We start from the raw sequence: 27992 nt of genomic DNA on the forward strand, positions 1-27992 counted from the left end.
ATGTAAAGTAATTAACCTCCAATTAAAATAAATAAATTTATATTAAAGAATAATATGAAGTATGTATTGGATATTTACTGTATATGTATAAGCAAAGTAAGTAACAAGAAGCCTCACAAGGGACTGGATGGAGGAATTGGGAAACTATTATAGAACACCTTCACCACACATGAAGGAGTGTATAATTACAGCATTTGAGTATGAACTATTACTCTGTTATTTGAAGATAGTACATCAATAATCAGTTTTAATGGAAATGGTCTATAAACAATCAGTTAAAAGCCAGACATTGTCAGAGTGAATAATAAGAACATGGCTCATGATTTTTAACATCTGAAAACAAATTAATGTAATAAATTATATCAATAGGGAAAATGAATCAAAAACAGATTCATGAAAATAGATGTATGAAAAGCACTAAAAATACAACCACCATTTAAGATTAAAAATTCTCAGAAAAGTAGAAATATAGGGGGAATTTCCAAATCAGATAAAGGGTATTAACCAAAAAAAACTACAGCTAATAATAAACTTCCTGGTAATGGCTAAATTTGCCTCATAAAATTGGTAATAAGTAAATCTTTTCTTTCTCCACTTACAGTTCAACATTTTGGTAGATATGTATGCAGTCAAGCAAGAAAAACAAAATAAAGGTATCCTAATTAGAAAAGGATAATTCAGACTTCATTTACAGATTACATGATCCTGGACATGGAAATACTAAGAAGCTCACACAGAAAAAGAGAGAAAGAGAATTTATGAGGTTCACACAATATAAAAGATCAATATATGATTTGCATTGTTATTTTTAGTATTATTAGATACTGGCAGTGAACAATGAGAAAATAAAATTTAGAGAACCATTCTGTTCACGATATTTTAAAAAGCAAAACATTCAGCAATATACTTAAAATACATGCAACACTTGAATACTGAAAACTAAAACCTGATTGAGAAAAAGGAAAGAACACTGAAATAAACCCAGACATTCTATATTTATCACTTTGCAATGCAATATTGACAAGACGGCAATTTAAACACACATACATGTACACACACACCACAAATGAATCCATGGGAAACTGATGATATATGAGGAGTAATGGCTGTGAATTTACCAGTGTCAATTTCCTGACTTGGATATTTTACTGCAGGTAAGATATATAAGTCATTTGAGGTGTTACCATTTGGGGAAAATAGCTGAAGTATACAGGGGTCCTCTGTATTCTTTCTAGGTTACTTTTGAAATTTCCCAAGAATCTGCAGTTAGTTCAGAATAAAAACATACATAGGTAAAATTCAGTGATAAGAAGGCTCAGTTCAGTTCAGTTCAGTTGCTCAGTCGTGTCTGACTCTTTGCGACCCCATGAATCGCAGCACACCAGGCCTCCCTGTCCATCACCAACTCCTGGAGTTCACTCAGACTCACATCCATCAAGTCAGTGATGCCATCCAGCCTCATCCTCTGTCCATCCCCTTCTCCTCCTGCCCCCAATCCCTCCCAGCATCAGAGTCTTTTCCAAAGAGTCAACTCTTCACATGAGGTGGCCAAAGTACTGGAGTTTCAGCTTTATCATCATTCCTTCCAAAGAAATCCCAGGGCTGATTTCCTTCAGAATGGACTGGGTGGATCTCCTTGCAGTCCAGAGGACTCTCAAGAGTCTTCTCCAACACTACAGCTCAAAAGCATCAATTCTTTGGCGCTCAGCTTTCTTTACAGTCCAACTCTCACATCTGTACATGACCAGAGGAAAAACCATAGCCTTGACTAGACAGACCTTTGCAGAGTAATGTCTCTGCTTTTCAATATGCTATCTAGGTTGGTCATAACTTTCCTTCCAAGAGTCTTTTAATTTCATGGCTGCAGTCACCATTTGCAGTGATTTTGGAGCCCCCCAAAAATAAAGTCTGACACTGTTTCCCCATCTATTTCCCATGAAGTGATGGGACGGGACCAGATGCCATGATCTTAGTTTTCTGAATGTTGAGCTTTAAGCCAACTTTATCACTCCTCTTTCATTTTCATCAAGAGACTTTTTAGTTCCTCTTCACTTTCTGCCATAAGGGTGGTGTCATCTGCATATCTGAGGTTATTGATATTTCTCCTGGCAATCTTGATTCCAGCTTGTGCTTCTTCCAGCCCAGCGTTTCTCATGATGTACTCTGCATATAAGTTAAATAAGCAGGGGGACAATATACAGCCTTGACATACTCCTTTTCCTATTTGGAACCAGTCTGTTGTTTCATGTCCAGTTCTAACTGATGCTTCCTGACCCTAAAGCATTCCAAATAAACTGGAAAAAATTTAAGATTCATCATAGAGAAAGACACACACAGTAACATAAAAGGCTTAGAAACTGCTCTGAATATCAGTTAGACAAATGCAAATGGAAACAAAAGCAATTTAGAAGTATAATGGCTAAAATAAAAAAGATTGACATTACCAAGTAGTAACAAATTATGGAGGAAATAGAATTCTTAGACTCTGCTAGTGTGCGTGTAAAATTGCATAGCCACTTTGGAAAGCAATTTGGTAAATTTTTTAAAATGTTAATATGAAATTACAAGACTTAGCAATTATATTCCTATGTATGTATCTTTCCAACATAAGTGGAAATATATTTGCTACAAAGACCTGATCCTGAAAAGAGCAGCTTTATTCATGATAGCCAAAATGAACAACAAAAAAATGCACCACATAATTGATCGTCAATAAATATAATATATAAATATATAAGTATATATTGTATTAATTATAAATATATTTATAATTTTGTATATAATTTTAGTGATATTCATAATTACTCAGTAATAAAAACTAAAATACTATTACAAGAGCAGTTTATTTTATTTTATTTTTTTAATTTATTTTTTAAGTTTTATTTTTACTTTATTTTACTTTACAATACTGTATTGGTTTTGCCATACATTGACATAAATCCACCATGGGTGTACATGTGTTCCCAAACATGAACCCTCCTCAGAACTCCCTCCCCATAGCATCTCTCTGGGTCATCCCCATGCACCAGCCCCAAGCATGCTGTGTCCTGCATCGGACATAGACTGCTGATTCATTTCTTACATGATAGTATACATGTTTCAATGCCATTCTCCCAAATTATCCCATCCTCTCCCTCTCCCTCTGAGTCCAAAAGTCTGCTCTACACATCTGTGTCTCTTTTGCTGTCTTGCATACAGGGTCATCATTGCCATCTTTCTAAATTCCATATATATGTGATAGTATACTGTATTGGTGTTTTTCTTTCTGGCTTACTTCACTCTGTATAGTCGGCTCCAGTTTCGTCCATCTCATTAGAACTGATTCAAATGTATTCTTTTTAATGGCTGAGTAATACTCCATTGTGTATATGTACCACAGCTTTCTTATCCATTCATCTGCTGATGGACATCTAGGTTGCTTCCATGTCCTGGCTATTATAAACAGTGCTGCGATGAACATTGGGGTACATGTGTCTCTTTCAATTCTGGTTTCCTTGGTGTGTATGCCCAGCAGTGGGATTGCTGGGTCATAAGGCAGTTCTATTTGCAGTTTTTTAAGGAATCTCCACACTGTTTTCCATAGTGGCTGTACTAGTTTGCATTCCCACCAACAGTGTAGGAGGGTTCCCTTTTCTCCACACCCTCTCCAGCATTTATTGCCTGCAGACTTTTGGATCGCAGCCATTCTGACTGGTGTGAAGTGATACCTCATTGTGGTTTTGATTTGCATTTCTCTAATAATGAGTGACGTTGAGCATCTTTTCATGTGTTTGTTAGCCATCCGTATGTCTTCTTTGGAGAAATGTCTATTTAGTTCTTTGGCCCATGTTTTGATTGGGTCATTTATTTTTCTGGAATTGAGCTGCATAAGTTGCTATATTTTTGAGATTAATTCTTTGTCAGTTGCTTCATTTGCTATTATTTTCTCCCACTCAGAAGGCTGTCTTTTCACCTTACTTATAGTTTCCTTTATTGTGCAGAAGCTTTTAATTTTAATTAGATCCCATTTGTTTATTTTTGCTTTTATTTCCAGAATTCTGGGGGGTGGATCATAGAGGATCCTGCTGTGATTTATGTTGGAGAGTGTTTTGCCTATGTTCTCCGCTAGGAGTTTTATAGTTTCTGGTCTTACATTTAGATCTTTAATCAATTTTGAGTTTATTTTTTTGTGCGGTGTTAGAAAGTGATCTAGTTTCATTCTTTTACAAGTGGTTGACCAGTTTTCCCAGCACCACTTATTAAAGAGATTGTCTTTACTCCATTGTATATTCTTGCCTCCTTTGTCAAAGATAAGTTGTCCATATGTGTTTATTTATCTCTGGGCTTTCTATTTTGTTCCATTGATCTATATTTCTGTCTTTGTGCCAGTACCATACTGTCTTGATGACTGTGGCTTTGTAGTAGAGCCTGAAGTCAGGCAAGTTAATTCCTCCAGTTCCATTCTTCTTTCTCCAGATTGCTTTGGCTATTCGAGGTTTTTTTATTTCCATACAAATCTTGAAATTATTTGTTCTAGTTCTGTGAAAAATATTGCTGGTAGCTTGATAGGGATTGCATTGAATCTGTAGATTGCTTTGGGTAGTATACTCATTTTCACTATATTGATTCTTCCAACCCATGAACATGGTATATTTCTCCATCTATTAGTGTCCTCTTTGATTTCTTTCATCAGTGTTTTATAGTTTTCTATATATAGGTCTTTAGTTTCTTTAGGTAGATATATTCCTAAGTATTTTATTCTTTTCATTGCAATGGTGAATGGAGTTGTTTCCTTAATTTCTTTTTCTACTTAGAAATCCCTTGCATTCCTATACACTAATAATGAGAAAGCAGTTTATTTTAATCAGAAAAAAATTGTCCTGGGCATATTATGGCATAAAAAAAAAGCATACTGTAGCATTCTATTAGTATGGAATTTTTGAACAGTATACATTTATCTATTACCATTAAGAAAACAACATAGGTTGTATGGGGCACAGATTGGAGGAAACATTTCTGCAAATGGAATTATTTATCAAGTTGTATATTCAATATTTATAGTCTATGTAAATTTAAAAATCAAACAAAATTAAGGAAAATGATAAAAGCTTCAACAGGAAAGTATGTACACTCTGTTATTAGTATGCTGTGTTCTACTTTAACAAACTTTATATGAATAAGGAGGTAGTGTTTTAAGACTTAAGATTATTACAGTGAGAAAAAGCTATATGAGAAGTTATATGAGAAGTGGTTATTAAGACAATTTTATAGGAGATGCGATTATTGGTCAGAGAATGTTGAGTGTGATGAGAATTCAGAAGGACTTCTTTTATGAGGTACAAAGATGGTAAAAATGATTCCAAGACTATGTCTTGGTGACCTTGACTAAAAGGATAGTGGCAGTAGTGGCACTGAGGCAAAAGAGTTATCCTCATGTTACAGGGTCTAGCTGTTGGCTATCGACATCCTACGAGTCAATGGTTTCCCTAGTGTTTTAGGGTCACTATCCCTAGGACACTTCCTTCCTTTAAAAAAAAAAAAAAGGTGGTGTGGGGGGGAAAGTTGATAATTGGGATGTCCAAGGGCAGGGAGATTTACAGTTTTCTTTTAGGCTTTCAAGGCTATGTCACCTTGATCTTCCTAAATAATAGGATAAGGTTTGTTATTTTTAGTCAAATAGACAAAGTTTGGGCATAAGAGAGAAATTTGGAATTCTCATTTCAACATTACCTAGGTAGTCTAAGAAAACCTCACAAGTGGCAGTTAGTTTGGAGTACTGGATCGAATGTAGCCCTTGTTCTGAGATTAGGTGCCCCAAATATCAACCCTGAGTTTGAGCAAACTCAATTTTTCTTTGGAGACTTTGTTTCCCTCTAAGGCTAAAAGTTTTAGCAGATATATGCTATCTTCTTATGAAGAGGCCTGGGTTAGGGAGCAGAGAAGAAAATTGTCTATATATTGTAATTAAGTAGAGCCTCCAGGGAATGGTATATCATCTAAACCAGCTTTTATGGTTTGGGACTAGGGGGGACTTTTGTTAAAACTGTGGGGCATATACTGTCCAGGTGCATTGCCTTCCTTCCCAAGTAAAGGCCAAAAAATATTGGCTGGGCTTATCCACAGAGATGCTAAGGAAGACACTATGCATCTCAAATATAGTGAAAATTTTACTTTAGGTAGGGATGGAAGCTAATAAAGTATGGGGAATGGAGAGAAAAAGATGACAAAGAATAATAATGTTATTTTTGCCTCAGAAAAAAGAAAAACAATATTGGAAATCTAATAACTGATGACCCAATAAAAAGAGAAAACTTCAGTTTGAATACTGAATTCAGTACTGCCAGAGGCTCTAAAATTTCCATTACTGACTACCAGACATGCATTGAATCATTGGTCCACTTTATGAACTGATCGAAACATTAATGCAAAGAGTGCCTACTTTGCCCCATTTGTCTGAAGCACAATTCAGGAAAATCCATCTGCATTTCTCCTGGATACTTTAAACTGCCTAATGTACCACTTGTAGATCAGCAAATAGATTTTATTCAGCTTTCTTTATCTTATGGACATAAACATGTCTTGGTAATGGATTGTATTTTTTCTCATTGGATTGAATCCTTCCCTTGTAGACAGGTTACTGCTACTTCTGTGGCTGTGTGTGTGTGTGTGTACTCAGTTGCTTGACTCTTTGCAACTCCATGGACTGTAGCCCACCAGTCTCCTCTGTCCATGGCATTTTCCAGGCAATGGATATGAGTTTGAGCAAACTCAGGGAGATAGTAAAGTACAGGGAAACCTGGAATGCCGCAATTCATGGGGTCCCAGAGAGTTAGACATGACATGGTGACTGAACAACAAAGTAGGAACATATATATTGATAATTACCTCAAATGTAAATGGATTACCTGCACCAACTAAAACACATAGACTGGCTGAGTGGATACAAAGATAAGACATATATGTAAGCTGTCTACAAGAGACCCGCATCAGAACTAAGGACACACACACACACAGAGTGACAGGATGGAACAAAGGTATTCCATGCAAATGGAAAATAAAAGAAATCTGGTGTAACAATATGCACATCACATGATAGACTTTAAGACAAAGACGTAAGTGACAAAGAAGGACACTACATAATGATCAAGGGATCAATCCAAAAAGAAGATACAATAATTACAAATATATATGCACCCAGTATAGGAGCACCTCAACATGTAAAGCAAATACTAACAACCTTAAAGGGAGAAATAAACAGTAACACAATAAGAGTGAGGGACTTTAACAACTCACTTTCATCAATGAACATATCATTCAGACAGAAAACTAATATAGAAACAAGAGCCTTATGGACTCAGAGAATGAACTTATGGTTGCCAGGTTTGGGAGAATGGGGGAAAGGGATGTTTGGGATGGACATGCACACACTGTTATATTTTAAATGGATGACCAACAAGATTCTACTGTATAGCACATAGAAATCTGCTTAATGCTATTGAAAGCCTGAATGGGAGGAGAGTTAGGGGAAGAATTAATATATGTATATGAATGGCTGAGTCCCTTTTCTGTCCACATGAAATTATCACAAGATTGTTAATCATAAATTATATGCCAATATAATAAAATAAAAAGATTCAAAAAAAAGAAAACATAGTATGTCCTTTGACATTCACCTTAATAATTTGTATATTTTTTGATCTCCTTAGGCAAAGGCAACAGAAGCAGAAAAACAAATGGGACCCAACTCAACTAAAAGGAATTTACATAGTAAAGGAAACCATGGTCAAAACACAAAAGCAATGTGGAAGAAGATATCTGTAAAGGGGTTAATATCCAAAATATATAAAGAACTTATACAACTCAATAGAAAACCCCACCAATTCAATTAAAATATGGTCATAGGACCTGAATAGGGCTCCCCTGGTGGCTCAGTTGTAAGGAATGCACCTGCAATGCAAGAGACATGAGTTCTATCCCTGGGTCGGGAAGATCCCTTGGAGAAGGAAATGGTACCCACTTCAGTATTCTTGCCTGGGAAATCCAATGGACAGAGGAGCCTGGCAGGCTACAGTCTATAAGAGTAACTTACAGAGTAACTCTATAAGAGTTGGACATGACCTGGCAACTAAACAACAGCAACAACAACAAGGACCTGAATAGACATTTTCCCAAAGGCATACAGAGAGCCAAAAGGTACATGAAAAGGCACTAAACATTACTAATCATCAGGGAAATGCAAATCAAAACCACAGTGAAGTATTATCTCACATCTGTCAGAATGGCTATTTTCAAAGAGACCAAAGAGGGTAAAACAACGACAATAAAAACATGGGTTGGTCAGGATGCAGAGAAAAGAAACTGTAGTAAACTCTTAGTGGGAATTTTTACAAGTAATGAAAAACAGTATGGAGTTTCATAAAACAAAAAAATTAAAATACCATACAATCCAACAATTCCACTCCTAGATATTTATCTGAAGAAAAGGAAAATACTACTTCAAAGAGATATAGGTACCCCAATGTTTATTGCAGCATTATTTAAAATAGCTAAGATATGGTCTTCCCTGGTGGCTCAGATGGTAAAGAAACTGCCTGCAGTGTGGAAGACCTGGGTTTGATCCCTGGGTCGGGACGGTCCCCTGGAGAAGAAATGACAACCCACTCCAGTATTCTTGCCTGGAGAATTGCATGAACAGAGGAGCCTGGCAAGCTACAGTCCGTGGGATTGCCAAGAGTCAGACATGACTGAGAGACTAACACTAAGATATGGAGGCAACTAAGACTAAGATATGGAGGCAACCTAAGTACCCACCGTTAGATGAATGTATATAGATGTGAGATACATTTATGATATTTGTATATTATATATATACAAATATATATATATATATAAATGACAATGTTAGCCACAAAAAAATGGAATCTTGCTGTTTGCAAGAACATGGGTAGACCTGGAGAGCATATTGATTTATGCATTTTGAACTAAATCAGGCAGAGAAAAACAAATATCGTATGCTTTTACTTGTATGTGGAATCTAAAAATAAAACAAACAAAGGTGAGAAAAAGAGAGACATACTCACAGATTCAGACTAGTGGTTACCAGATCGGAGAGGGATATGGAAAGCACCAAATGGGTGAAGGGGATTAAGAGGTACAAACCACCAGGGGTATAATAAAATAGATAAGCCACAGGGATGTAATAGCGCAGCACAGGGAGTATAGTCAGTATTGTCTAATAACTTTATATGGTGTGTGATTTATAAAAATATTGAATTATTATGTTTTACATCTGAAACTAATATAATGTTTGTAAGTAGGTATACAGAAAATCATAAATGTATGCAACACTTAAAACACGATATAGGTGCAAATAAAGCACTAGATATCAATGGCAAAATGACCCAGGTAATGTAGTTAGCAGATAAGCACCCCACAGCAGCTAATATAAAAAGATCAATGATTTAAAAGAGAATATAAGCACAATAGTTAGAAAGTTTCCTTTAGTCAGAATATGTTTTAGCAATTGTGAAACAAATTTTTGTGCTTCTGGGCTCGAGCATATAAGAAAGCAGTTCATAAATGCAAGATGTATTTTGCCATAAAATGATCACTCTAAGTTCATGTTTTAAAAACAGAGATACAACACATGGATATAGAAATAAATATGTGATATTTGTATGTTCTACCTTTGTTCACTGAGAAGACTTAGAGATCATGAAAAACAGTAGAAATGGGCACAACTGGTGCTGAGATGTTTGTTTTCGAAGTACTCTTCTCTGATAAAAGGCAATGGGAAATTCCTTTGTTTATTTAGAGAAATAGCTGAATCCACAGCAAGGGTAAAAAAAAATATATAATAAATGTCCTAGGATGTCTGTTTTTTTGTGCTAGAGAAATTTGTAAGTTTTTAAAGTATCATACAGACTTTTGAAAAAACATTGTGGCCAGTTAAAGTAAACACTCACTAGCCAAAAGTGAGACAATTTGAGAAAGTAAGCATTAAAATAAATGATAGTAATATATTCTATACTATTGAGTCAAGTAACAATTGCTGAGTCTGAACTGATGTAGATGAATACAGAAATCAATAAGTAGGAGGGAATACTTCTTTCTACAATACATTTTTAGCTTAAAGACAGAGGCAATAATGGAGTTAGAAAATTATCAGTGAACTTTAAAACTAGAGGGCAAAAGTTTGACGAACATAATATGCCTATAGTCTCAGTTTATCCATTAAACACAAAGGGAAAGAGTAGCTTTACAACTGAGAGACCTAAAGAAAATTAACTTTACCAAATAGTTTAACCTAATATATTCAACACTGAGAGAAATTGGGATGTGCCCTTTGAAAATTGTACTTGATGGTACAATACCACTTTAGTGGCAAGTATGACAAAATTTATAACATGAATCTAACTAACTATCAAACCCAGTTTGAGAAAAATTTTACAAAATGATTGGGCTTCAGTATTTTTTAAAAAAGTAAAAATAACAAATAAAACAAATAAAATGTTTTAGATTAAAGTTTAAAAATACATTATGACTCTTGCAAACATGTGACTCTAGATTGGCTCCTGAACAAAGCAAAGAACTGTAAATACTTTATTGAGATAATGAATGAAGTTTTATTGTGAATTTTGACAGCTACAATATAGCCATTAAAAAATTTTGTCCCCAAGAAAGACACAATGATTTATTTAAGGATAATGAAGCATAGTATTCAATTTACATTCAAATGGTTTAGGAAAATAATTTTGAAAGGAGGAAAGGAGAGGAGAATTTGAAAAACAGAAGGACAAAGCAACTGGGCAAAATGCAAGCCACTGGCAAAGATGAGTAAAGATTATATGACAAATCTTCCTGCTAATCATGCAAACAAATTTTTTAAATAGAATTTTTATTTTAGATATCAAACCATGTTTGAAATAGCATAAAAATATCACAGTAACATTCTAGTTCTAATATATATATATTGATCATAGTAATTAGAACTTCCCAGATGGTGCTAATGGTAAAGAACCTGCTTGCCAGTGCAGGAGATGTAAGAGACTTGGATTTGATCCCTGGGTGGGGAAGATCCCCTGGAGGAGGGCATGGCTACCTACTCCAGTATTCTTGCCTGGAGAATTCCATGGACAGGGGAGCCTGGTGGGCTACAGTCCAGGGTGACAAAGAGTCAGACATGACTAAAGTGACATAGCAGGCACATGGTAATTAACAATTAACACTCATATTGTGCATACTGTGTGTCAGTCCCATTTTAGCTGTGTTTATTAGAGTATCTAAATTCCACACTGGCACAAGCCCAATGACGTTAGTGAAACCAGTATTCATGTTTTACACCTCAGGAACGTGAGGCACATGTCCAAAGCCACAACAGTAGGTAACCACTGAGATTAGTCCTTGAAACCAAGATGGCTGCCTGCAGAGCACAGGTTCTTAAACACAGTGCTTTACTTCCTGGATAGCAGAAATTCATGCATTTTTATTAGATCACTGAACAATGGTCATCATTTGTAAAATTAAAGTGATAGCATGCAAAAATGAAAATTACCTTTCAAACTAATGGGCAGTTAATGTACCTATATGTAAATGAAATGCTCTGTGGGACTGTACAAGTGATGATACTGGATGCTCGGGGAGCTGGTGCACTGAGATGACCCAGAGGGATGGTACGGGGAGGGAGGGGGCAGGGGGATTCAGGATGGGGAACACGTGTATACCTGTGGTGGATTCATGTTGATGTATGGCAAAATCAATACAATATTGTAAAGTAATTAACCTCCAATTAAAATAAATAAATTTATATTAAAAAAGATAAGTACAGACATTCTGTACTTAAGACATTTATAGTTTGGTTAAATATAGTCTCTTTCATGATAAAGTGACATTTTGCTTATGTATAAAGTAAATTATCTCATGGTATTTTCAAATTTAAGACAATAAATGACATTTCTCAGATAGATTTCCTGGAACATACTCAGAGCTACACGGTGTGAACCCAGTAGGAGTTATGCCACAGCTCCCAGATTGATCATTCATAGAATTAAGCTGCTGGAAACACTCTTGAGGAGCAAAAGATGAGCCTGAAAAAAACAATGTGTGGTTAGTCATACTGCTGCTGCATTTAAAATAATTAATGAGTACATTTATTCTGAGATTGCCTAAAATATTGCACAACATAAGAGCATAATACAAAATTTGAAAATAAAATAGTTTTTTAAAATATAAATTTATTTATTTTAATTGGAGGTTAATTACTTTATGATATTGTACTGGTTTTGCCATACAACAATTTTTAAAGTCACACACAAAAAAACCCCACTTCAATGAAATATTTAAATATTGAAAACATCTTGTCTACTACCCAGATACTTTGGGATTAACTATAGTATGCAGTTTATCTTCTAACTTTTAGTAAGCCTGAAACATATATGTATATAAGAAACATTTTTAAACAAATAATTGACTTATTGGTCAATAATGTTTCTGTGTAAATGTGTTTTCAAGACAAATCATTAAAATGATATCTTTTGTTTTCATCCTACTTTACCCAAAGCAAAAAATCTTGGAATCATAACTGATTTATTTTCATATTTACTATCCAATCCACAAACATTATGTGCTTAATTCTCATAGGATTCTATCTACTGAAAAAGCAGTTTACCATTACTCTAATGGGAAGATTAAGCCAAAAACCTTTGATTTAACCACAAAGAAATATGAGAACATAAAAGGAGCCCCAGCATCAGGATCTCAGTTGGAAGTCCTAGAGGCAGTGGTAAACCGCAAATAAGCAATTGATTTTCATCTCAGAGGTCATTTGCAAACCTAGTTCTGTGTGAGAGGATCAAAATTATAAGCTTACCCAGGGGAAACAGAACATAAAGAAGGCCAAATTTGGAGGATCATTTACTATAGTGATAAAATTAGAGACTTGGGGGGCCTCAACATATAGTACAGCCCCATCTTAAGACATTTTCCTGCTTCTAAACATGTGAATCTGGTCCCATCACTTCATGGGAAATAGATGGGGAAACAGTGGAAACAATGTCAAACTATTTTTTTGGACTCCAAAATCACTGCAGATGGTGATTGCAGCCGTGAAATTAAAAGATGTTTACTCCTTGGAAAGAAAGTTATGACCAACCTAGACAGCATATTAAAAAGCAGAGACATTACTTTGCCAACAAAGGTCTGTCTAGTCAAGGCTATGGTTTTTCCTGTGGTCATGTATGGATGTGAGAGTTGGACTACAGAGAAAGCTGAATGCTGAAGAATGGATGCTTTTGAACTGTGGTGTTGGAGAAGACTCTTGAGAGTCCCTTGGACTGCAAAGAGGTCCAACCAGTCCATCCTAAAGGAGATCAGTCCTAGATGTTAATTGGGAGGACTGATGTTGAAGCTGAAACTCCAATGCTTTGGCTACTTCATGCGAAGAATTGACTCATTGGAAAAGGCCCTAATGCTGGGAGGGATTGAAGGCAGGAGGAGAAAGGGACAACAGAGGATGAGATGGCTGGATGGCATCACTGACTAGATTGACCTGAGCTTGGGTAAATTCCAGGAGTTGGTGATGGACAGGGAGGCCTGGTGTGCTGCCGTTCATGGGGTCGCAAAGAGTCAGACATGACTGAGCGACTGAATTGAACTGAAACATGTGAAGACAAGGAAATTAAAATATAAATAAATGACTTCCAGAAAGCAGATCATGATTTGTCTGCAGTTTCTGCATTGTGGTTACATACATACAATCTCTCAATTGAAAGCCCTGGAGAGTTATGCCCTAGAAATAAGAGTGAACTGGATATAGAGTGAACCTAATAAAAACTCTAACAGAACCTTAACAATTTTGGTTTCTAATTCAATTAAAGTGATTGGTCTCTTACTTCATATACTTAGCAGAAGAAAAAGGTGGATGTATTCATATAAGATGTAGTGTTTATATGAGAAGCATTTAAACTGAAAACACAGTTCCTGTAAGTCAAAAATGAAGATGAAGACAGAGAAAAAAACTTTTAACTAACAATATGTTTTTATATAAAGCATTCAAAAAAATATAAAACAAAGACATCTACATATGTTAAAATAATTATGAGAACCAAGGTACATGTACACTAAAATTAATTATAGAGATATAAATCTTTAAGAAGGCAGGGCATCAAAAATAAATACATTGAAATAATTATGGAGAGACAAACAAGCATAATTTGAAATTTAGAAATCTGTATAATAGTACAGTGTTTACACCACAGTCACAAGACACTTAGGAACACTAAGCAGACCTACAGGCTCACAAACACACTTTCAAATATATAATATGGAGACTGATAAAAACCAAAGACCAAAAAAATCTTCACGGCTTAAAGAGATAAGAGACACAATATGACAGATTTTTCTTCAGAAATATGCAAGTCATATAACAATGGAGTAATCTCTTTAAAATGCTGATGGAAATAGAGGTTCCATTTCAAGATGGTGAAGTAAACACAGAAAAATCTTGAACTTGCAACTTTTCACAAACACATCAAATCTACAGCTACATATGGAACAATTTCTAGTGAAGAAAAGCTAAAAACTGGTGGACTATGACCACTTTACACTGAGCAAACAGGAGAAAGGCCACACTGAAGCAGGAAGGAAAGGCTGAGACATGTTCTTGCCATAAACTCACCCCAGCACACCAATCCCACAATTGGGAGGGAACTCAAAACCAAGAGCTCCTCCCTGAGGGGGTGAAGTATTTGACTCACATCAGGCACCACAGCTTTTCAATCCTGTACCTGAAAGATAAGCCCCCAAAACCTCCAACTTTGATAACAAACAGAGGCTCATGTTTATGAGACCTACAAGGCTGTAGAGAATTGTGAAATGATTCTGATGGCCAGTGTGGTTTATGCTCAAGGTTCCCACAAGACTGTAACTAAGGGAGAAAGAGTTCTTAACCGGCTACCATATCCAGGGCAGGACAAGAGGGAACAGTTAGAGAAGCCCAGTCTTTCTGTAAGAGAGGCCTGTGAGCTTACCTCAGGAGCTGTGGCCTGAGGGTCAGGCTTCTGATTAAACAAGGACCTGCTGGAATCCTTCACTGAGACTTTGGAGGGTGAGCGCTATCTTTTGGTTCTCAACCTGCCATGCCTCAGATTGCCAGAATTTCCTAGAAGGGAGCTTTCACATACATCTTGGGCTCTGGCTTTTTACATGTGGTGCTCTCATTTCTGTGGCTTCTGCCCAGGGGCATTCCTTGGTCATCTGATTCTAGTGACCAGAGGCACTTGCATTCCTGGGTCCCCTGGGATGGTAATGAGAAATGGAATATTCCCTGCTGTATCAGTAACTAAGGATATCACAGTCTTTGGGGACTGCAGCCCTCCAATGTGAGCAGGTGAACCTTGAGGGAACTCAGGAAGGAGAATACTTGTGATCTAGCAGTCATCAGACTATAGCCGTACCCTATAGTAAACTCCAGGGAAGCTCAGGATGTCAAAGACACAGGATACTGGCTCCAGATAGCTGAGGTGCATATCAAAGGAATGATTTCAGTGAGCCCAGACTCTTGCATCTTCCCATACATAGAAAAGTGCTAAATTCATTAACTTGGGTTATCTGGTTTTCTTTAATTAACAATAATCTTTTGATATTTGGTCTTCCTGTCATTTGTTGCAAAAGTTCCATGTAACCTGGCCCCTTCCCTCACCTCTTTGGGGTAGTTTTCTCAGGGTTACTTGAGATGCTCTCTCTTGAGCTTGAAGTCCTAAAACAACCGAATAAGACAAAACTCTCAGTTTTTAGGTTGTGGATGTTTTTAAAGTCGACAGTAATAATGGGAGAGAGTTTCTAGCCAGTTAATGGCCCTGGAACAAGGCACAGCTAACTGGCTGAAATGCACACTCAGTCTTCCTGTGAAAGAGACCTTCGTTTGTCTGGAAGCTTTGGCTTGAAGGGATGGCATCAGATTTGGAGTGAGATTCTGTTTCTCTGATGGAATCCTGGTGGATACAGTTCTTAAGACAGAGGGCTCTGTGATGTTTTACCTTGGAGATATTCTCATCTTTCTTCAGTGGCATGGTAGCCAAAAGCCTTACAGCTAATGAAGAGGTCTGGCCTATTTTGAGCTTTTTAAAAGCAACAGAACGTAGTCAGACAATTATTCAAACTTTTACTTACCTAGAAAATCTCTATTCCGAGGGTGTTTTTCTAAGAAGAGTGTGAAAAAGCTGGCATGATACTCAACATTCAAAATACAAAAAACATGGCATCGAGTCCCATCACTTCATGGCAAATAGAAGGGGAAAAAGTGGAAGCAGTGACAGATTTAATTTTCTTAGGCTCCAAAATCACTGCAGACAGTGACTGCAGCTTTGAAATTAAAAGACACTTGCTCCTTGGAAGGAAAGCTATGACAAACCTAGACAGAGTATCAAAAAGCAGAGACATCATTTCACCAGCAAAGGTCTGTATAGTAAAAGCTGTAATTTTTCCAGTAGTCAAGTACAGATGTGAGAGCTGGACCATAAAGAAGGCTGAGTGCTGCAGAACTGATGTTTTCAAATTGTAGTGCCAGAGAAGACTCTCGAGAGTCCTTTGAACTGCAAAGAGATCAAATCAGTCAATCCTAAAGGAAATCAGTTCTGAATATTCTTTGGAGAGACTGGTGCTGGCCACCTGGTGCAAAGAGCTGATTCATTGGAAAACACCCTGATGCTGGGAAAGATTGAAGGCAAAAGAAAAAGAGGGCAGTAGAGGATGAGATGGTTAGACAGCATCACCGACTCAGTGGACGTGAATCTGAGCAAACCCCTGGAGATAGTGAAGAACAGGGAAGCTGCAGTCCATGGGGCTGCAAAGATTTGAAAGCAATATAGCGACTGAAAAACAACAACAAGAAAACAAGCTCAGCTCAGTGGGAAAAAGAGCCTCACACCGAGGGAAATACTGAAATAATAGCAATATAACAGCTACACTGCATCTGTTGAGGCAAACAAGAGCCTTCTGGGAATTTAAAAGGAAACTTTGGAGAACTAGATGGCCATAAGGAATGTTGAAAAGCTCAAATACGCAACTGGATCTGAAAAGATGCACACATTCCAAGAACAATTCTAGGAAAGAGAAGTCCCCAGTCACTCCTCTGGATTATATTTAAGTTCTGAACTAGCAAGAAGTGAAAGCTATGCCTGTCTTGCAAACCACCTGAAGCTTGAAACTGTCCCTTGGCATTGTGGGTAGAGAATAAACAGTCAAAGCATTGAAGGGTATCTGACAGGTTTCAGCTTGGCACTAAATTGTGCGAATTATGAGTTATCCCTGGGAAGCCTGACTTAAAAATAAAGAGAAGAATTTAGGGAGATTAAAAAAAAGAAAAAGAAAAAACTAGCCAAGAACTCAGTGGCTGCACATAGTACAGAATACAGAACCTGAAAATTTAGTCCAGGACTAAACAAATAGTCAGTAAGACAATAAGAACAACAAAAACCCTTGGAGAAATCTGAATCAAAACTGTTCAAATATATTGTTTAAAATTTCTAAAAATTAAAAAGCTTTAAAAAATAATTTTACATGATATGCAAAAAAATGAAAGTATGCTACATACCCGGAAAAAAAAAAAAAAAAGGGAAATATCCTCACAGATCTCAAATTTTGAATCCAGTAGACAAAGACTTAAAATAGCTATTACAGATATGTTCAAATTACCAGAGGAAACCATTTCTTAAAAACTGAATGGGAAATGCTAATATAAACTTTTAAATAAAAAAGGGAACCAAATAGAAATTCTGAATTGAAAACTATCTTAACTAAAATGAAAGATTTCACTACAGAAAATTTAAAATCAATAGATTTACTCCAGCAGGCTTTATTGACCTAAAGATAGATCAGTGGAGTTTATCCAGTATGAAGAAAGAAAGAAAATCAAATAATGAAAAGTAAAGAGCTTAATGGATCAGTGGGGCAACATCAAGCATATGAAATATTGGCACATAGGGATTCCAAAAATGAGGAAAAAATAGAAAAGGGTGGTGAAATATTTTAAGAAATGACTGAAAACTTTTCATATTTAACGATGTATCTATATCTATCTACGTATTTACAAGAAGGTTTAAAAAATACACATAGAATAATCGTAAAGAGATCCACAGATCAAGGTCAAACTGATCACACTCTTTATTAGGGATGAAGGAAGCCAGGTGACAGTGGGATGATACTACAGAACTTTGAAAGGAAAAGACTGAAGATTCTATATTCAGCTAAACTCTCCTAAAAAAATAAAGGAGAAATTGTAGCATTCCAAGGCAAACACAATGAGAAAGACCTTTAGCAAACCTTTCCAGTAAGATCTACTAAAGTGCATCCTTAAGGCTGAAATCAAAGGACAATAGGAGGTAACTAGCATCCACATGAAGTAACACTTCATGCTAATATAGAAAACTATCAAATAAAGTGAAAGAAGATATAATAGGTAGTGCAAATATACTTATTGTTTGGACTCTCTTCGGTAGATTTTAAAAGACCATTGCATAAAAACAATTATTATAAAACTTTGTCATTTAGACTTATGTGAAGATACTTGCCAAAAATAGAACATAAGCTAAGTTTTGGTTTACTGTTGAAATGAAATAAATATTAATTGAATGTCTTAAGATAGTAGTTGTAACACCCAAGCAAACCACTCAGAAATAACTAAATACATACAGTAAAATAAATCACAGAGAGATTGAACCATTCCACTAGAAAATCTCTATGCAACACAGATGTTATTGAGGAAACAGAAGGTAAAATAAAATACTGAAAACACATAGCAAAATAGCAATTGGAACTGCTACCTTATATGAATAAGCACTGCAATCAAAAAGAAGCTATTGGCAGAATAAGTCACAAAACATGATGCAACTATATGAAGGTTGGAAGAGTCAGGCAGACTGGGCAAGACAGGGATTGCATAAGTACAACCAGGCAATTATATGAGCCAAGGCTGTTTTATTCTGGATTCACTTTGTTATCTTGGGTGTGGCCCTTGTACTGATTCAGAACCTTGCAGATATTTATCTTCTCTTCACTGAAAGCTTGCTAGGGATAAATACATACTCTTTAGTCCTCAGGATAGCTTCCTAGCCTACCAACAAGTTCAGTTCAGTTCAGTCGCTCAGTCGTGTCTGACTCTGCGACCCCATGAATAGCAGCAAGCCAGGCCTCCCTGTCCATCACCAACTCCCGGAGTTCACTCAGACTCACGTCCATCGAGTCCGTGATGCCATCCTGCCATCTCATCTTCTGTCGTCCCCTTCTCCTCCTGCCCCCAATTCCTCCCAACATCAGAGTCTTTTCCAATGAGTCAACTCTTTGCATGAGGTGGCCAAAGTACTGGAGTTTCAGCTTTAGCATAATTCCTTCCAAAGAAATCCCAGGGTTGATCTCCCTCAGAATGGACTGGTTGGATCTCCTTGCAGTCCAAGGGACTCTCAAGAGTCTTCTCCAACACCACAGTTCAAAAGCATCAATTCTTCGACGCTCAGCCTTCTTCACAGTCCAACTCTCACATCCATACATGACCACAGGAAAAACCATAGCCTTGACTAGACAGACCTTAGTCGGCAAAGTAGTGTCTCTGCTTTTAAATATACTATCTAGGTTGGTTATAACTTTTCTTCCAAGGAGTAAGTGTCATTTAATTTCATGGCTGCAATCACCATCTGCAGTGATTTTGGAGCCCCCCCAAATAAAGTCTGACACTGTTTCCACTCTTTCCCCATCTATTTCCCATGAAGTGATGGGACCGGATGCCATGATCTTCATTTTCTGAATGCTGAGCTTTAGGCCAACTTTTTCACTCCCCTCTTTCACTTTCATCAAGAGGCTTTTTAGTTCTTCTTCACTTTCTGCCATAAGGGTGGTGTCATCTGAATATCTGAGGTTATTGATATTTCTCCTGGCAATCTTGATTCCAGCTTGTGTTTCTTCCAGCCCAGCGTTTCTCATGATGTACTCTGCATATAAGTTAAATACGCAGGGGGACAATATACAGCCTTGACGTACTCCTTTTCCTATTTGGTACCAGTCTGTTGTTCCATGTCCAGTTCTAACTGTTGTTTCCTGACCTGCATACAGATTTCTCAAGAGGCAGGTCAAGTGGTCTGGTATTCCCATCTCTTTCAGAGTTTTCTACAGTTTATTGTGATCCACCCAGTCAAAAACTTTGGCATAGTCAAGAAAGCAGAAATAGATGTTTTCCTGGAACTCTCTTGCTTTTTCCATGATCCAGTGGATGTTGGCAATTTGATCTCTGGTTACTCTGCCATTTCTAAAACCAGCTTGAACATCAAGAAGTTTATTGTTGAAGCCTGGCTTGGAGATATTTGAGCATTACTTTACTAGCATGTGAGATGAGTGCATTGTGCAATAGTTTGAGCATTCTTTGGCATTGCCTTTCTTCGGAATTGGAGAAGGAAATGGCAACCCACTCCACTACTCTTGCCTGGAGAATCCCATGGAGGAAGGAGCCTGGTGGGCTACAGTCCATGGGGTCACAAAGAGTCGGACATGACTGAGTGACTTCACTTTTCTTTGGAATTGGAATGAAAACTGACCTTTTCCAGTCCTGCAGCCACTGCTGAGTTTTCCAAATTTGCTGGCATATTGAGGGCAGCACTTTCACAGCATCATCTTTCAGGATTTGAAACAGCACAACTGGAATGGCAAACCACTTCAGTATTTTTGCCTTGAGAACCCCATAAACAGTATGAGAAGGCAAAATGATAGGATACTGAAAGAGGAACTCTCCAGGTCAATAGGTGCCCAATATGCTACTGGAGATCAGTGGAGAAATAACTCCAGAAAGAATGATGGGATGAAGCCAAAGCAAAAACAATACCCAGCTGTGGATGTGACTGGTGATAGAAGCAAGGTCCGATGCTGTAAAGAGCAATATTGCATAGGAACCTGGAATGTCAGGTCCATGAATGAAGGCAAATTGGAAGTGGTCAAACAAGAGATGGCAAGAGTGAACGTCGACATTCTAGGAATCAGTGAACTAAAATGGACTGGAATGGGTGAATTTAACTCAGATGACCATTACATCTACTACTGTGGGCAGGAATCCCTCAGAAGAAATGGAGTAGCCATCATGGTCAACAAAAGAGTCTGAAATGTAGTACTTGGATGCAATCTCAAAAATGACAGAATGATCTCTGTTCATCTCCAAGGCAAACCATTCAATATCACAGTTATCCAAGTCTATGCCCCAACCAGTAACACTGAAGAAGCTGAAGTTGAACAGTTTTATGAAGACCTACAAGACCTTTTAGAACTAACACCCAAAGAAAATGTCCTTTTCATTATAGGGGACTGGAATGCAAAAGTGGGAAGTCAAGAAACACCTGGAAGAATAGGCAAATTTGGCCTTGGAATGCAGAATGAAGCAGGGCAAAGACTAATAGAGTTTTGCCAAGAAAATGCACTGGTCATAGCAAACACCCTCTTCCAACAACACAAGAGAAGACTCTACACATGGACATCACCAGATGGCCAACACCGAAATCAGATTGATTATATTCTTTGCAGCCAAAGATGGAGAAGCTCTATACAGTCAACAAAAACAAGACCAGGAGCTGACTGTGGCTCAGATCATGAACTCCTTATTACCAAATTCAGACTCAAATTGAAGAAAGTAGGGAAAACTGCTAGACCACTCAGGTATGACCTAAATCAAATCCCTTATGATTATACAGTGGAAGTGAGAAATAGATTTAAGGGCCTAGATCTGATAGATAGAGTGCCTGATGAACTATGGAATGAGGTTCGTGACATTGTACAGGAGACAGGATCAAGACCATCTTCATGGAAAAGAAATGCAAAAAAGCAAAATGGCTGTCTGGGGAGGCCTTACAAATAGCTGTGAAAAGAAGAGAGGCAAAAAGCAAAGGAGAAAAGGAAAGATACAAGCATCTGAATGCAGAGTTCCAGAGAATAGCAAGAAGAGATAAGAAAGCCTTCCTCAGCGATCAGTGCAAAGAAATAAAGGATAAGAACAGAATGGGAAAGTCTAGAGACCTCTTCAAGAAAATTAGAGATACCAAGGGGACATTTCATGCAAAGATGGGCTCAATAAAGGACAGAAATGGTATGGACCTAACAGAAGCAGAAGATATTAAGAAGAGGTGGCAAGAATACACAGAAGAACTGTACAAAAAAGATCTTCATGACCCAGATAATCACGATGATGTGATCACTAATCTAGAGCCAGACATCCTGGAATGTGAAGTCAAGTGGGCCTTGGAAAGCCTACCAACAAAGGCACTTCTAAATGAAGCAAACTGTTCTAGAGGAAGACTAAGAACTTTTTAGGCAAAATTCCTCTACCATTTGGTCTTTGATCTTCTTGTGGCTGTATGAAAATTCATAATGCCTTTCTAATTTTTTAAATCAAATTCACCAAGTTTCTGAACAGCTACTGAGTTCCAAGGATGAGAATGCCTCAAGGAAAAATAGTCTATGGTTTTGACAGCTCACTCTTCTGAAATTCCAACTGCTAAAACTTTTATATTTGATCTCTTTTTCTTTTCCTTGAAGATCTCTGCTAAGCCAAGACTGATCTTCAACATTCAGAAGCTGCATATGCCCCTAGGAACATAAATGGCTGTCCGATGTTCCCTAAGGCAGGCAAAGTTTCTCTGCTATAGAGATTTAAATTTGTTGTCATTGGTTTCACTATATTCTACAGCCTTTAAAAATATATCATTAATGCAACATGCCTTGATTTTTCTAGTCATTTTCTTGTAATTGCTTCTGTCACTACTTGATATATTCTTTCCCTCAATTTAATACTGAACAAAGGTTTTATATTTAATGTAACTTATAAGTATGTAAATATAAATAACCAGTCTTACTATTTGTTTTCACATCCTATGTTTTTAGTTTACTCTGTTCTTGCCTTCTTTTGGGTTAATCAAATATGTTAAATAGTTTTGTTGTTCTCCTCTTTATTAGTTTTTAGTTTTTAATTACTATATTATTATTCTTGTATTTATCTTAGATTATAAAACAAATATTTGACTTATATCAATACTTGATTATTCTGGGTGCTGCATTTTGTTGAAATGACTGAGTTTTATTTCAGTTATTTTTCCTGGTGATGTTATCTTTTTCTATTTTTATTCTTCTAGAGGTTAACATTATTTTTAACATTTTATTTATTTTATTTTTAAAATTAATTTTAAGTATTTTTGACATTTTAATTGCTTCATTTCATAACATCCTTTGTTCTTTCTAATATATACATATAAAGATAGGTATATTAGTCAGTTTCCAGAAAAATACATATACAGGCAGTCAAATTAAAATAAATACCTTCACCAAATAATTCAACACATTGTTTTCTCCCATCCACACATTTTCCTCCGACACAGAGCCATTGATTCTGTCCACACGGATGCCCATCCTGAATATACAAATCTTCTTGACATGCTGCTGATGAACCATTGCAATATTCATGGAGATCACATTCATCAGTGGAACCCCTACATATGTGTCCTTTTGGTACAAACTGGTGAGGTGAGTTAAACAATATTGAGTAAAGCAGAATGTGAGCATTTAAATATTATAAAAAATGATAGCTTTACTAATGCAGGTATTAAAATGTTTAAAGGCTCTTACAGCACAAGAATCACAACACAGTCCAGTATCACAAGCTGACCCAGGCTGGAGTCTACACGTGTCAGGGTTACAGCACGTGTTTGTCTGTTCATCACAAACCTGAAAGGCAAATCAAATGCTCTGAAATACCTTCCAACTTTACGTTAAACAGATATTTAACAAGGACAACATATTACATAACATACAGACAGATGCTTAGCTTAAATGTTGGCAAATGGAAAAATATAAAGCCATTTATTCATTCATTTATTTAACATTTATTCATTACCTAATGTGCTAAACCAAGTGTTCTGTATATCACTAAGCTTGACTATTTTGGTAGTAGGATTTTCTGAAGTCCTGGAGTCCACCAAAGCCAAGACATCAATAACCACAAGTTTATTTCAGGAGGAGGGAGAGAAAATTGGAATGTGGGATTGACACATACACTACTATTTATAAAATAGATAACTAATAAGGACCTACTGACTAGCACAGGGAACTCTATTCAATACTCTGTAATGGCCTATATGGGAACAAAATCTAAAAAAGAGTGGATATATAGTCAAGGCTATGGTTTTTCCAGTAGTCATGTATGGATGTGAGAGTTGGACTATAAAGAAAGCTGAGAAACAAAGAATTGACGCTTTTGAATTGCGGTGTTGGATAAGACTCTTGAGAGTCCCTTGGACTGCAAGGAAATCCAACCAGTCCATCCTAAATATCATCAGTCCTGGGTGTTCGTTGGAAGGTCTGATGTTGAAGCTGAAACTCCAATACTTTGGCCACCTGATATGAAGAGCTGACTCATTGGAAAAGACCCTGATGCTGGGAAAGATTGAGGGCAGGAGGAGAAGGGGACGACAGAGGATGAGATGGTTGGATGGCATCACTGACTCAATGGACATGGGTTTGGGTGGGCTCTGGGAGTTGGTGTTGGACAGGGAGGCCTGGCGTGCTGCAGCTCATGGGGGTCTCAAAGAGTCACACACGACTGAGCGACTGAACTGAACAACTGATTGCTGATTTGCTGTACAGCAGAAATGAACACAACACTATAAATCAGCTATACATTCCCAACTTTTTTTAATTAAAAAAAGTAAAATAAAACTAAAAAGCTAAGAAATTGAGATCTTTGCCTCTTATAACAAAGTTATTTCACAAGATGTGAAATAAACAGAAGTTATGATTTTAAAAGTTGATTAGTTCTTAGTCAACTTTTATGAATCTACTGTATTTTGATGTCTTTATCTTTTAAAGGATATTCAAAGTTTGCTTATAATTCTCTAAAGATGAAGAGATACAAAATTATATTTCTGAACTTAATTGAAATTATCACCTTTAATCGTTCATCCATATGTATTATGTCTTGTTTTATAATTCATTTGTAACTGGTGGTTCTGTGTTTTAAAATTCCATTTTTAGGGTTAATAAAAAGCAACTGATAGGGAATAAGGATGGAGAGACAGAAGACAGACACACAGGCACACACATGTGTGACATGCACATTTTTAAATACTTGGGGATTTGAAATAGAGTTAATTGGGCAAAAAATTTCAATAAGTTACAAAAAATAAATCATGGATTTTAGTAGTCTTATATGGGTTATGGCATGATACTTCCTAGGGCACACAAAGTTTGAATTATTTTCCAGAACTATTTTGCCTAATTAATGTCATTCCTATCTCTATGAGATTCCAGACGGTAAAATTTTCTCAGGCAAGAATACTGGAGTGGGTTGCCATTTCCTTCTTTGCGGGATCTTCCTGACCCAGGGATCCAACCTTCATCTGTTGCATTGGCAGGTGGATTCTTTACCACTGTGCCACCTGGGAAGCCCCAGGAAAACTGGACAGATGCATGTAAATCAATGAAGTTAGACCACTCCTCTACACCATACACAAAAAGAAACTTAAAGGGCTTAAATAAAAGACACAACATCATAAATCTCCTAGAAGAGAACATAGGCAAAAAGTTCTCTGGCATAAATCATAGGAATGTTAGGTCAGTCTCTGAAGGCAATAGAGATAAAAGCAAAAATAAATCAATGGGACCTAATCAAACTTGCAAGTTTTTGCACCACAAAGGAAACAAACTAAGCCAAAGGACAACTAGCAGACTGAGAGAAAATATTTACAAATGATGCAACTGACAAGAGCTTAATTTCCAAAATATACAAACTGCTTATACAACTCAACAACAGAAAACCAATAAACCCAATTGAAAAATGGGCAGAAGACATAAATAGACACTTCCCCAAAGAAGACATAGAGATGGCCAATAGACACATGAAAAGATACTCAACATCATTAGTTATTAGAGAAATGCAAATCAAAACTATAGTGGGATATTACCTCACACGTTCAGAAAGGCCATCATTAAAAAAAAAAAAACTCTATAAATAACATGCTGGAGAGGGTTTGGAGAAAAAGGAACACTTCCACATTGCTGGTGGGATTGTAAGTCAGTGCAGCCACCACAAAAAACATCATAGAGATTCCTGAAAAACTGAAAATATACTTGCTATATGATCCAGCATTCCCACTCCTGAGCACATTTCTGGAAAAACTATTATTTAAAATTAAAACTATCATTAAACTATCATTTAAATATATCACAAAATCCTATATTCACAGCAGTGCTAGTCACAGTAGCCAAGACATGGAAACCACCTAAATGTCCATCAACAGATGCATGGATTAAGACAATGTGGTACATATACGCAATGAAATACTGCTCAGTCATAAAAAAGAATGAAATAATGCCATTTACAGCAACATGTTTCGACCTAGAGATTTTCATACCAAATGAAGTAAGTCAGAAAGGGAAAGATAAACGCCATGTGATATCACTTATATGTGGAATCTAAAATATAACACAAATGAACCGATCTATGAAACTGAAAGAGACGCACAGAACAGAGGACAGGGGTGTGGTTGCCAAAGGGTCTGGGTGGAGGATGAATGAGTTGGGAGTTTGCGTTAGCAGATGCAAACTATTACATTATAGAATGGATAAATAACGAGGTCCATGGGTCTCCTGCATTACAGGCAAACTTTACTATCTGAGCCACCAGGGAAACCCCATTGTATAGCACAGGAAACTAGATTCAGTATCCTATAATAAACTATAATGGAAAAGAATATAATAAAGAATGCATTTATATACACACATATATAAAATGAATAATTTTGTGGTACAACAGTAGTTTAAGACAACATTGTAAATCAGATATACTTCAACAGCTGTTTTCATAAAGAGTTCTATGTTTAGAAGCTGTAATTTGCAGCTCCACAAGCCAATCATGTTATTGTTTTAGTTGCTAAGGCATGTCTGACTCTGCGACCCCTCGCCTCCAGGATCCTCTGCCCATGGGATTTCCCAGGCGAGAATACTGGCATGGGTTGCCATTTCCTTCTCCACGAGATCTTCCCAATCCACTGATCTCACCCGAGACTCCTGCCTTGTCTCTGCTACATTGCAGATGGATTCTCTACAAATGAACCACTAGGGAAGCCCAAAGAATATATATATATAACACTTTGCTGTACAACAGAAGTTAACATTGTAAATCAACTATACTGCAATAAAAAGAAAACTTTTTGCAAAAAAAGAAATACTAAGGAAGTGTATACACAAGAGGGGAAACATAAACCTTGGTCAATTCAGCTAAAGGATTAAGACCCTGAAAATCATCAGTATGAATAATGTACAAACTGCTGAATTCACATATAAAAATATATGTGTAGTCATTAATTTAATATAATCCCAGTATGCATTCTTAAGGCCTTTGTTAAAAAGCAAGTTTGATAAATTAGGTGAAATAGCAGTATTATACTATAAAATTAATACTTTTTGATGTAATTCTGGTATATAGTTTTCCAAATTTGTACCAACCTGCTTACTGCCACAGTCACATTGTTCTCCCTCTTCAACTTGTCCATTACCACAAACTGCAGCTTTGTATGTTGGATCTAAACGTGGATGGTTTTGAAGACACTGGGACTTTGGCTTTGAAATAAAATGTAAAAAATCTTCCACGCTGCAGGTACTAAAGAACTTCACACCACTGGAATGACTAAAAACACATCGACATTACATTTTTATGTAACCATTGCTTCCTGAAAATTACCTAGCCTCAGAATACAAGTCTATAATTTAACAAAATACAGCTAATATAAAATTACTAAATTTTAAGGTAATGGACTCAAACCTTAGTTATGTGGATTATTACATGAAAATGTTATTCACATGAGTATCATGAAAAAATTAGAGAATTTTGGACAAACTACCAATGTTTTTATTTTTTGTGGTTGCACCCAGGTGGAACATACTCTTTAGTCATATTAACCACAAATAAGAGATATATTATTATATTGCCAACAATTCAG

The 27992-nt window shown here is 36.6% G+C and overlaps 1 protein-coding gene across 1 annotated transcript in view; it reads right to left on the reverse strand.

Moving 5' to 3' along the window:
• ADAM2 (ADAM metallopeptidase domain 2) overlaps positions 1–27992 on the reverse strand; it is a 113632-nt gene that overhangs the window by 19729 nt on the left and 65911 nt on the right. Inside the window, exons 12-15 of the mRNA XM_040242990.1 lie at positions 27499–27679; positions 23623–23721; positions 23317–23512; positions 11960–12065 (exon numbers count right to left, since the gene is read on the reverse strand). Coding sequence (XP_040098924.1) covers positions 11960–12065; positions 23317–23512; positions 23623–23721; positions 27499–27679 — 582 coding nt within the window. The remainder of the gene's footprint in view (positions 1–11959; positions 12066–23316; positions 23513–23622; positions 23722–27498; positions 27680–27992) is intronic.

Source organism: Oryx dammah, unplaced genomic scaffold, assembly GCF_014754425.2.
Source record: "Oryx dammah isolate SB20612 unplaced genomic scaffold, SCBI_Odam_1.1 HiC_scaffold_7, whole genome shotgun sequence".
Classification (NCBI taxonomy): domain Eukaryota; kingdom Metazoa; phylum Chordata; class Mammalia; order Artiodactyla; family Bovidae; genus Oryx; species Oryx dammah.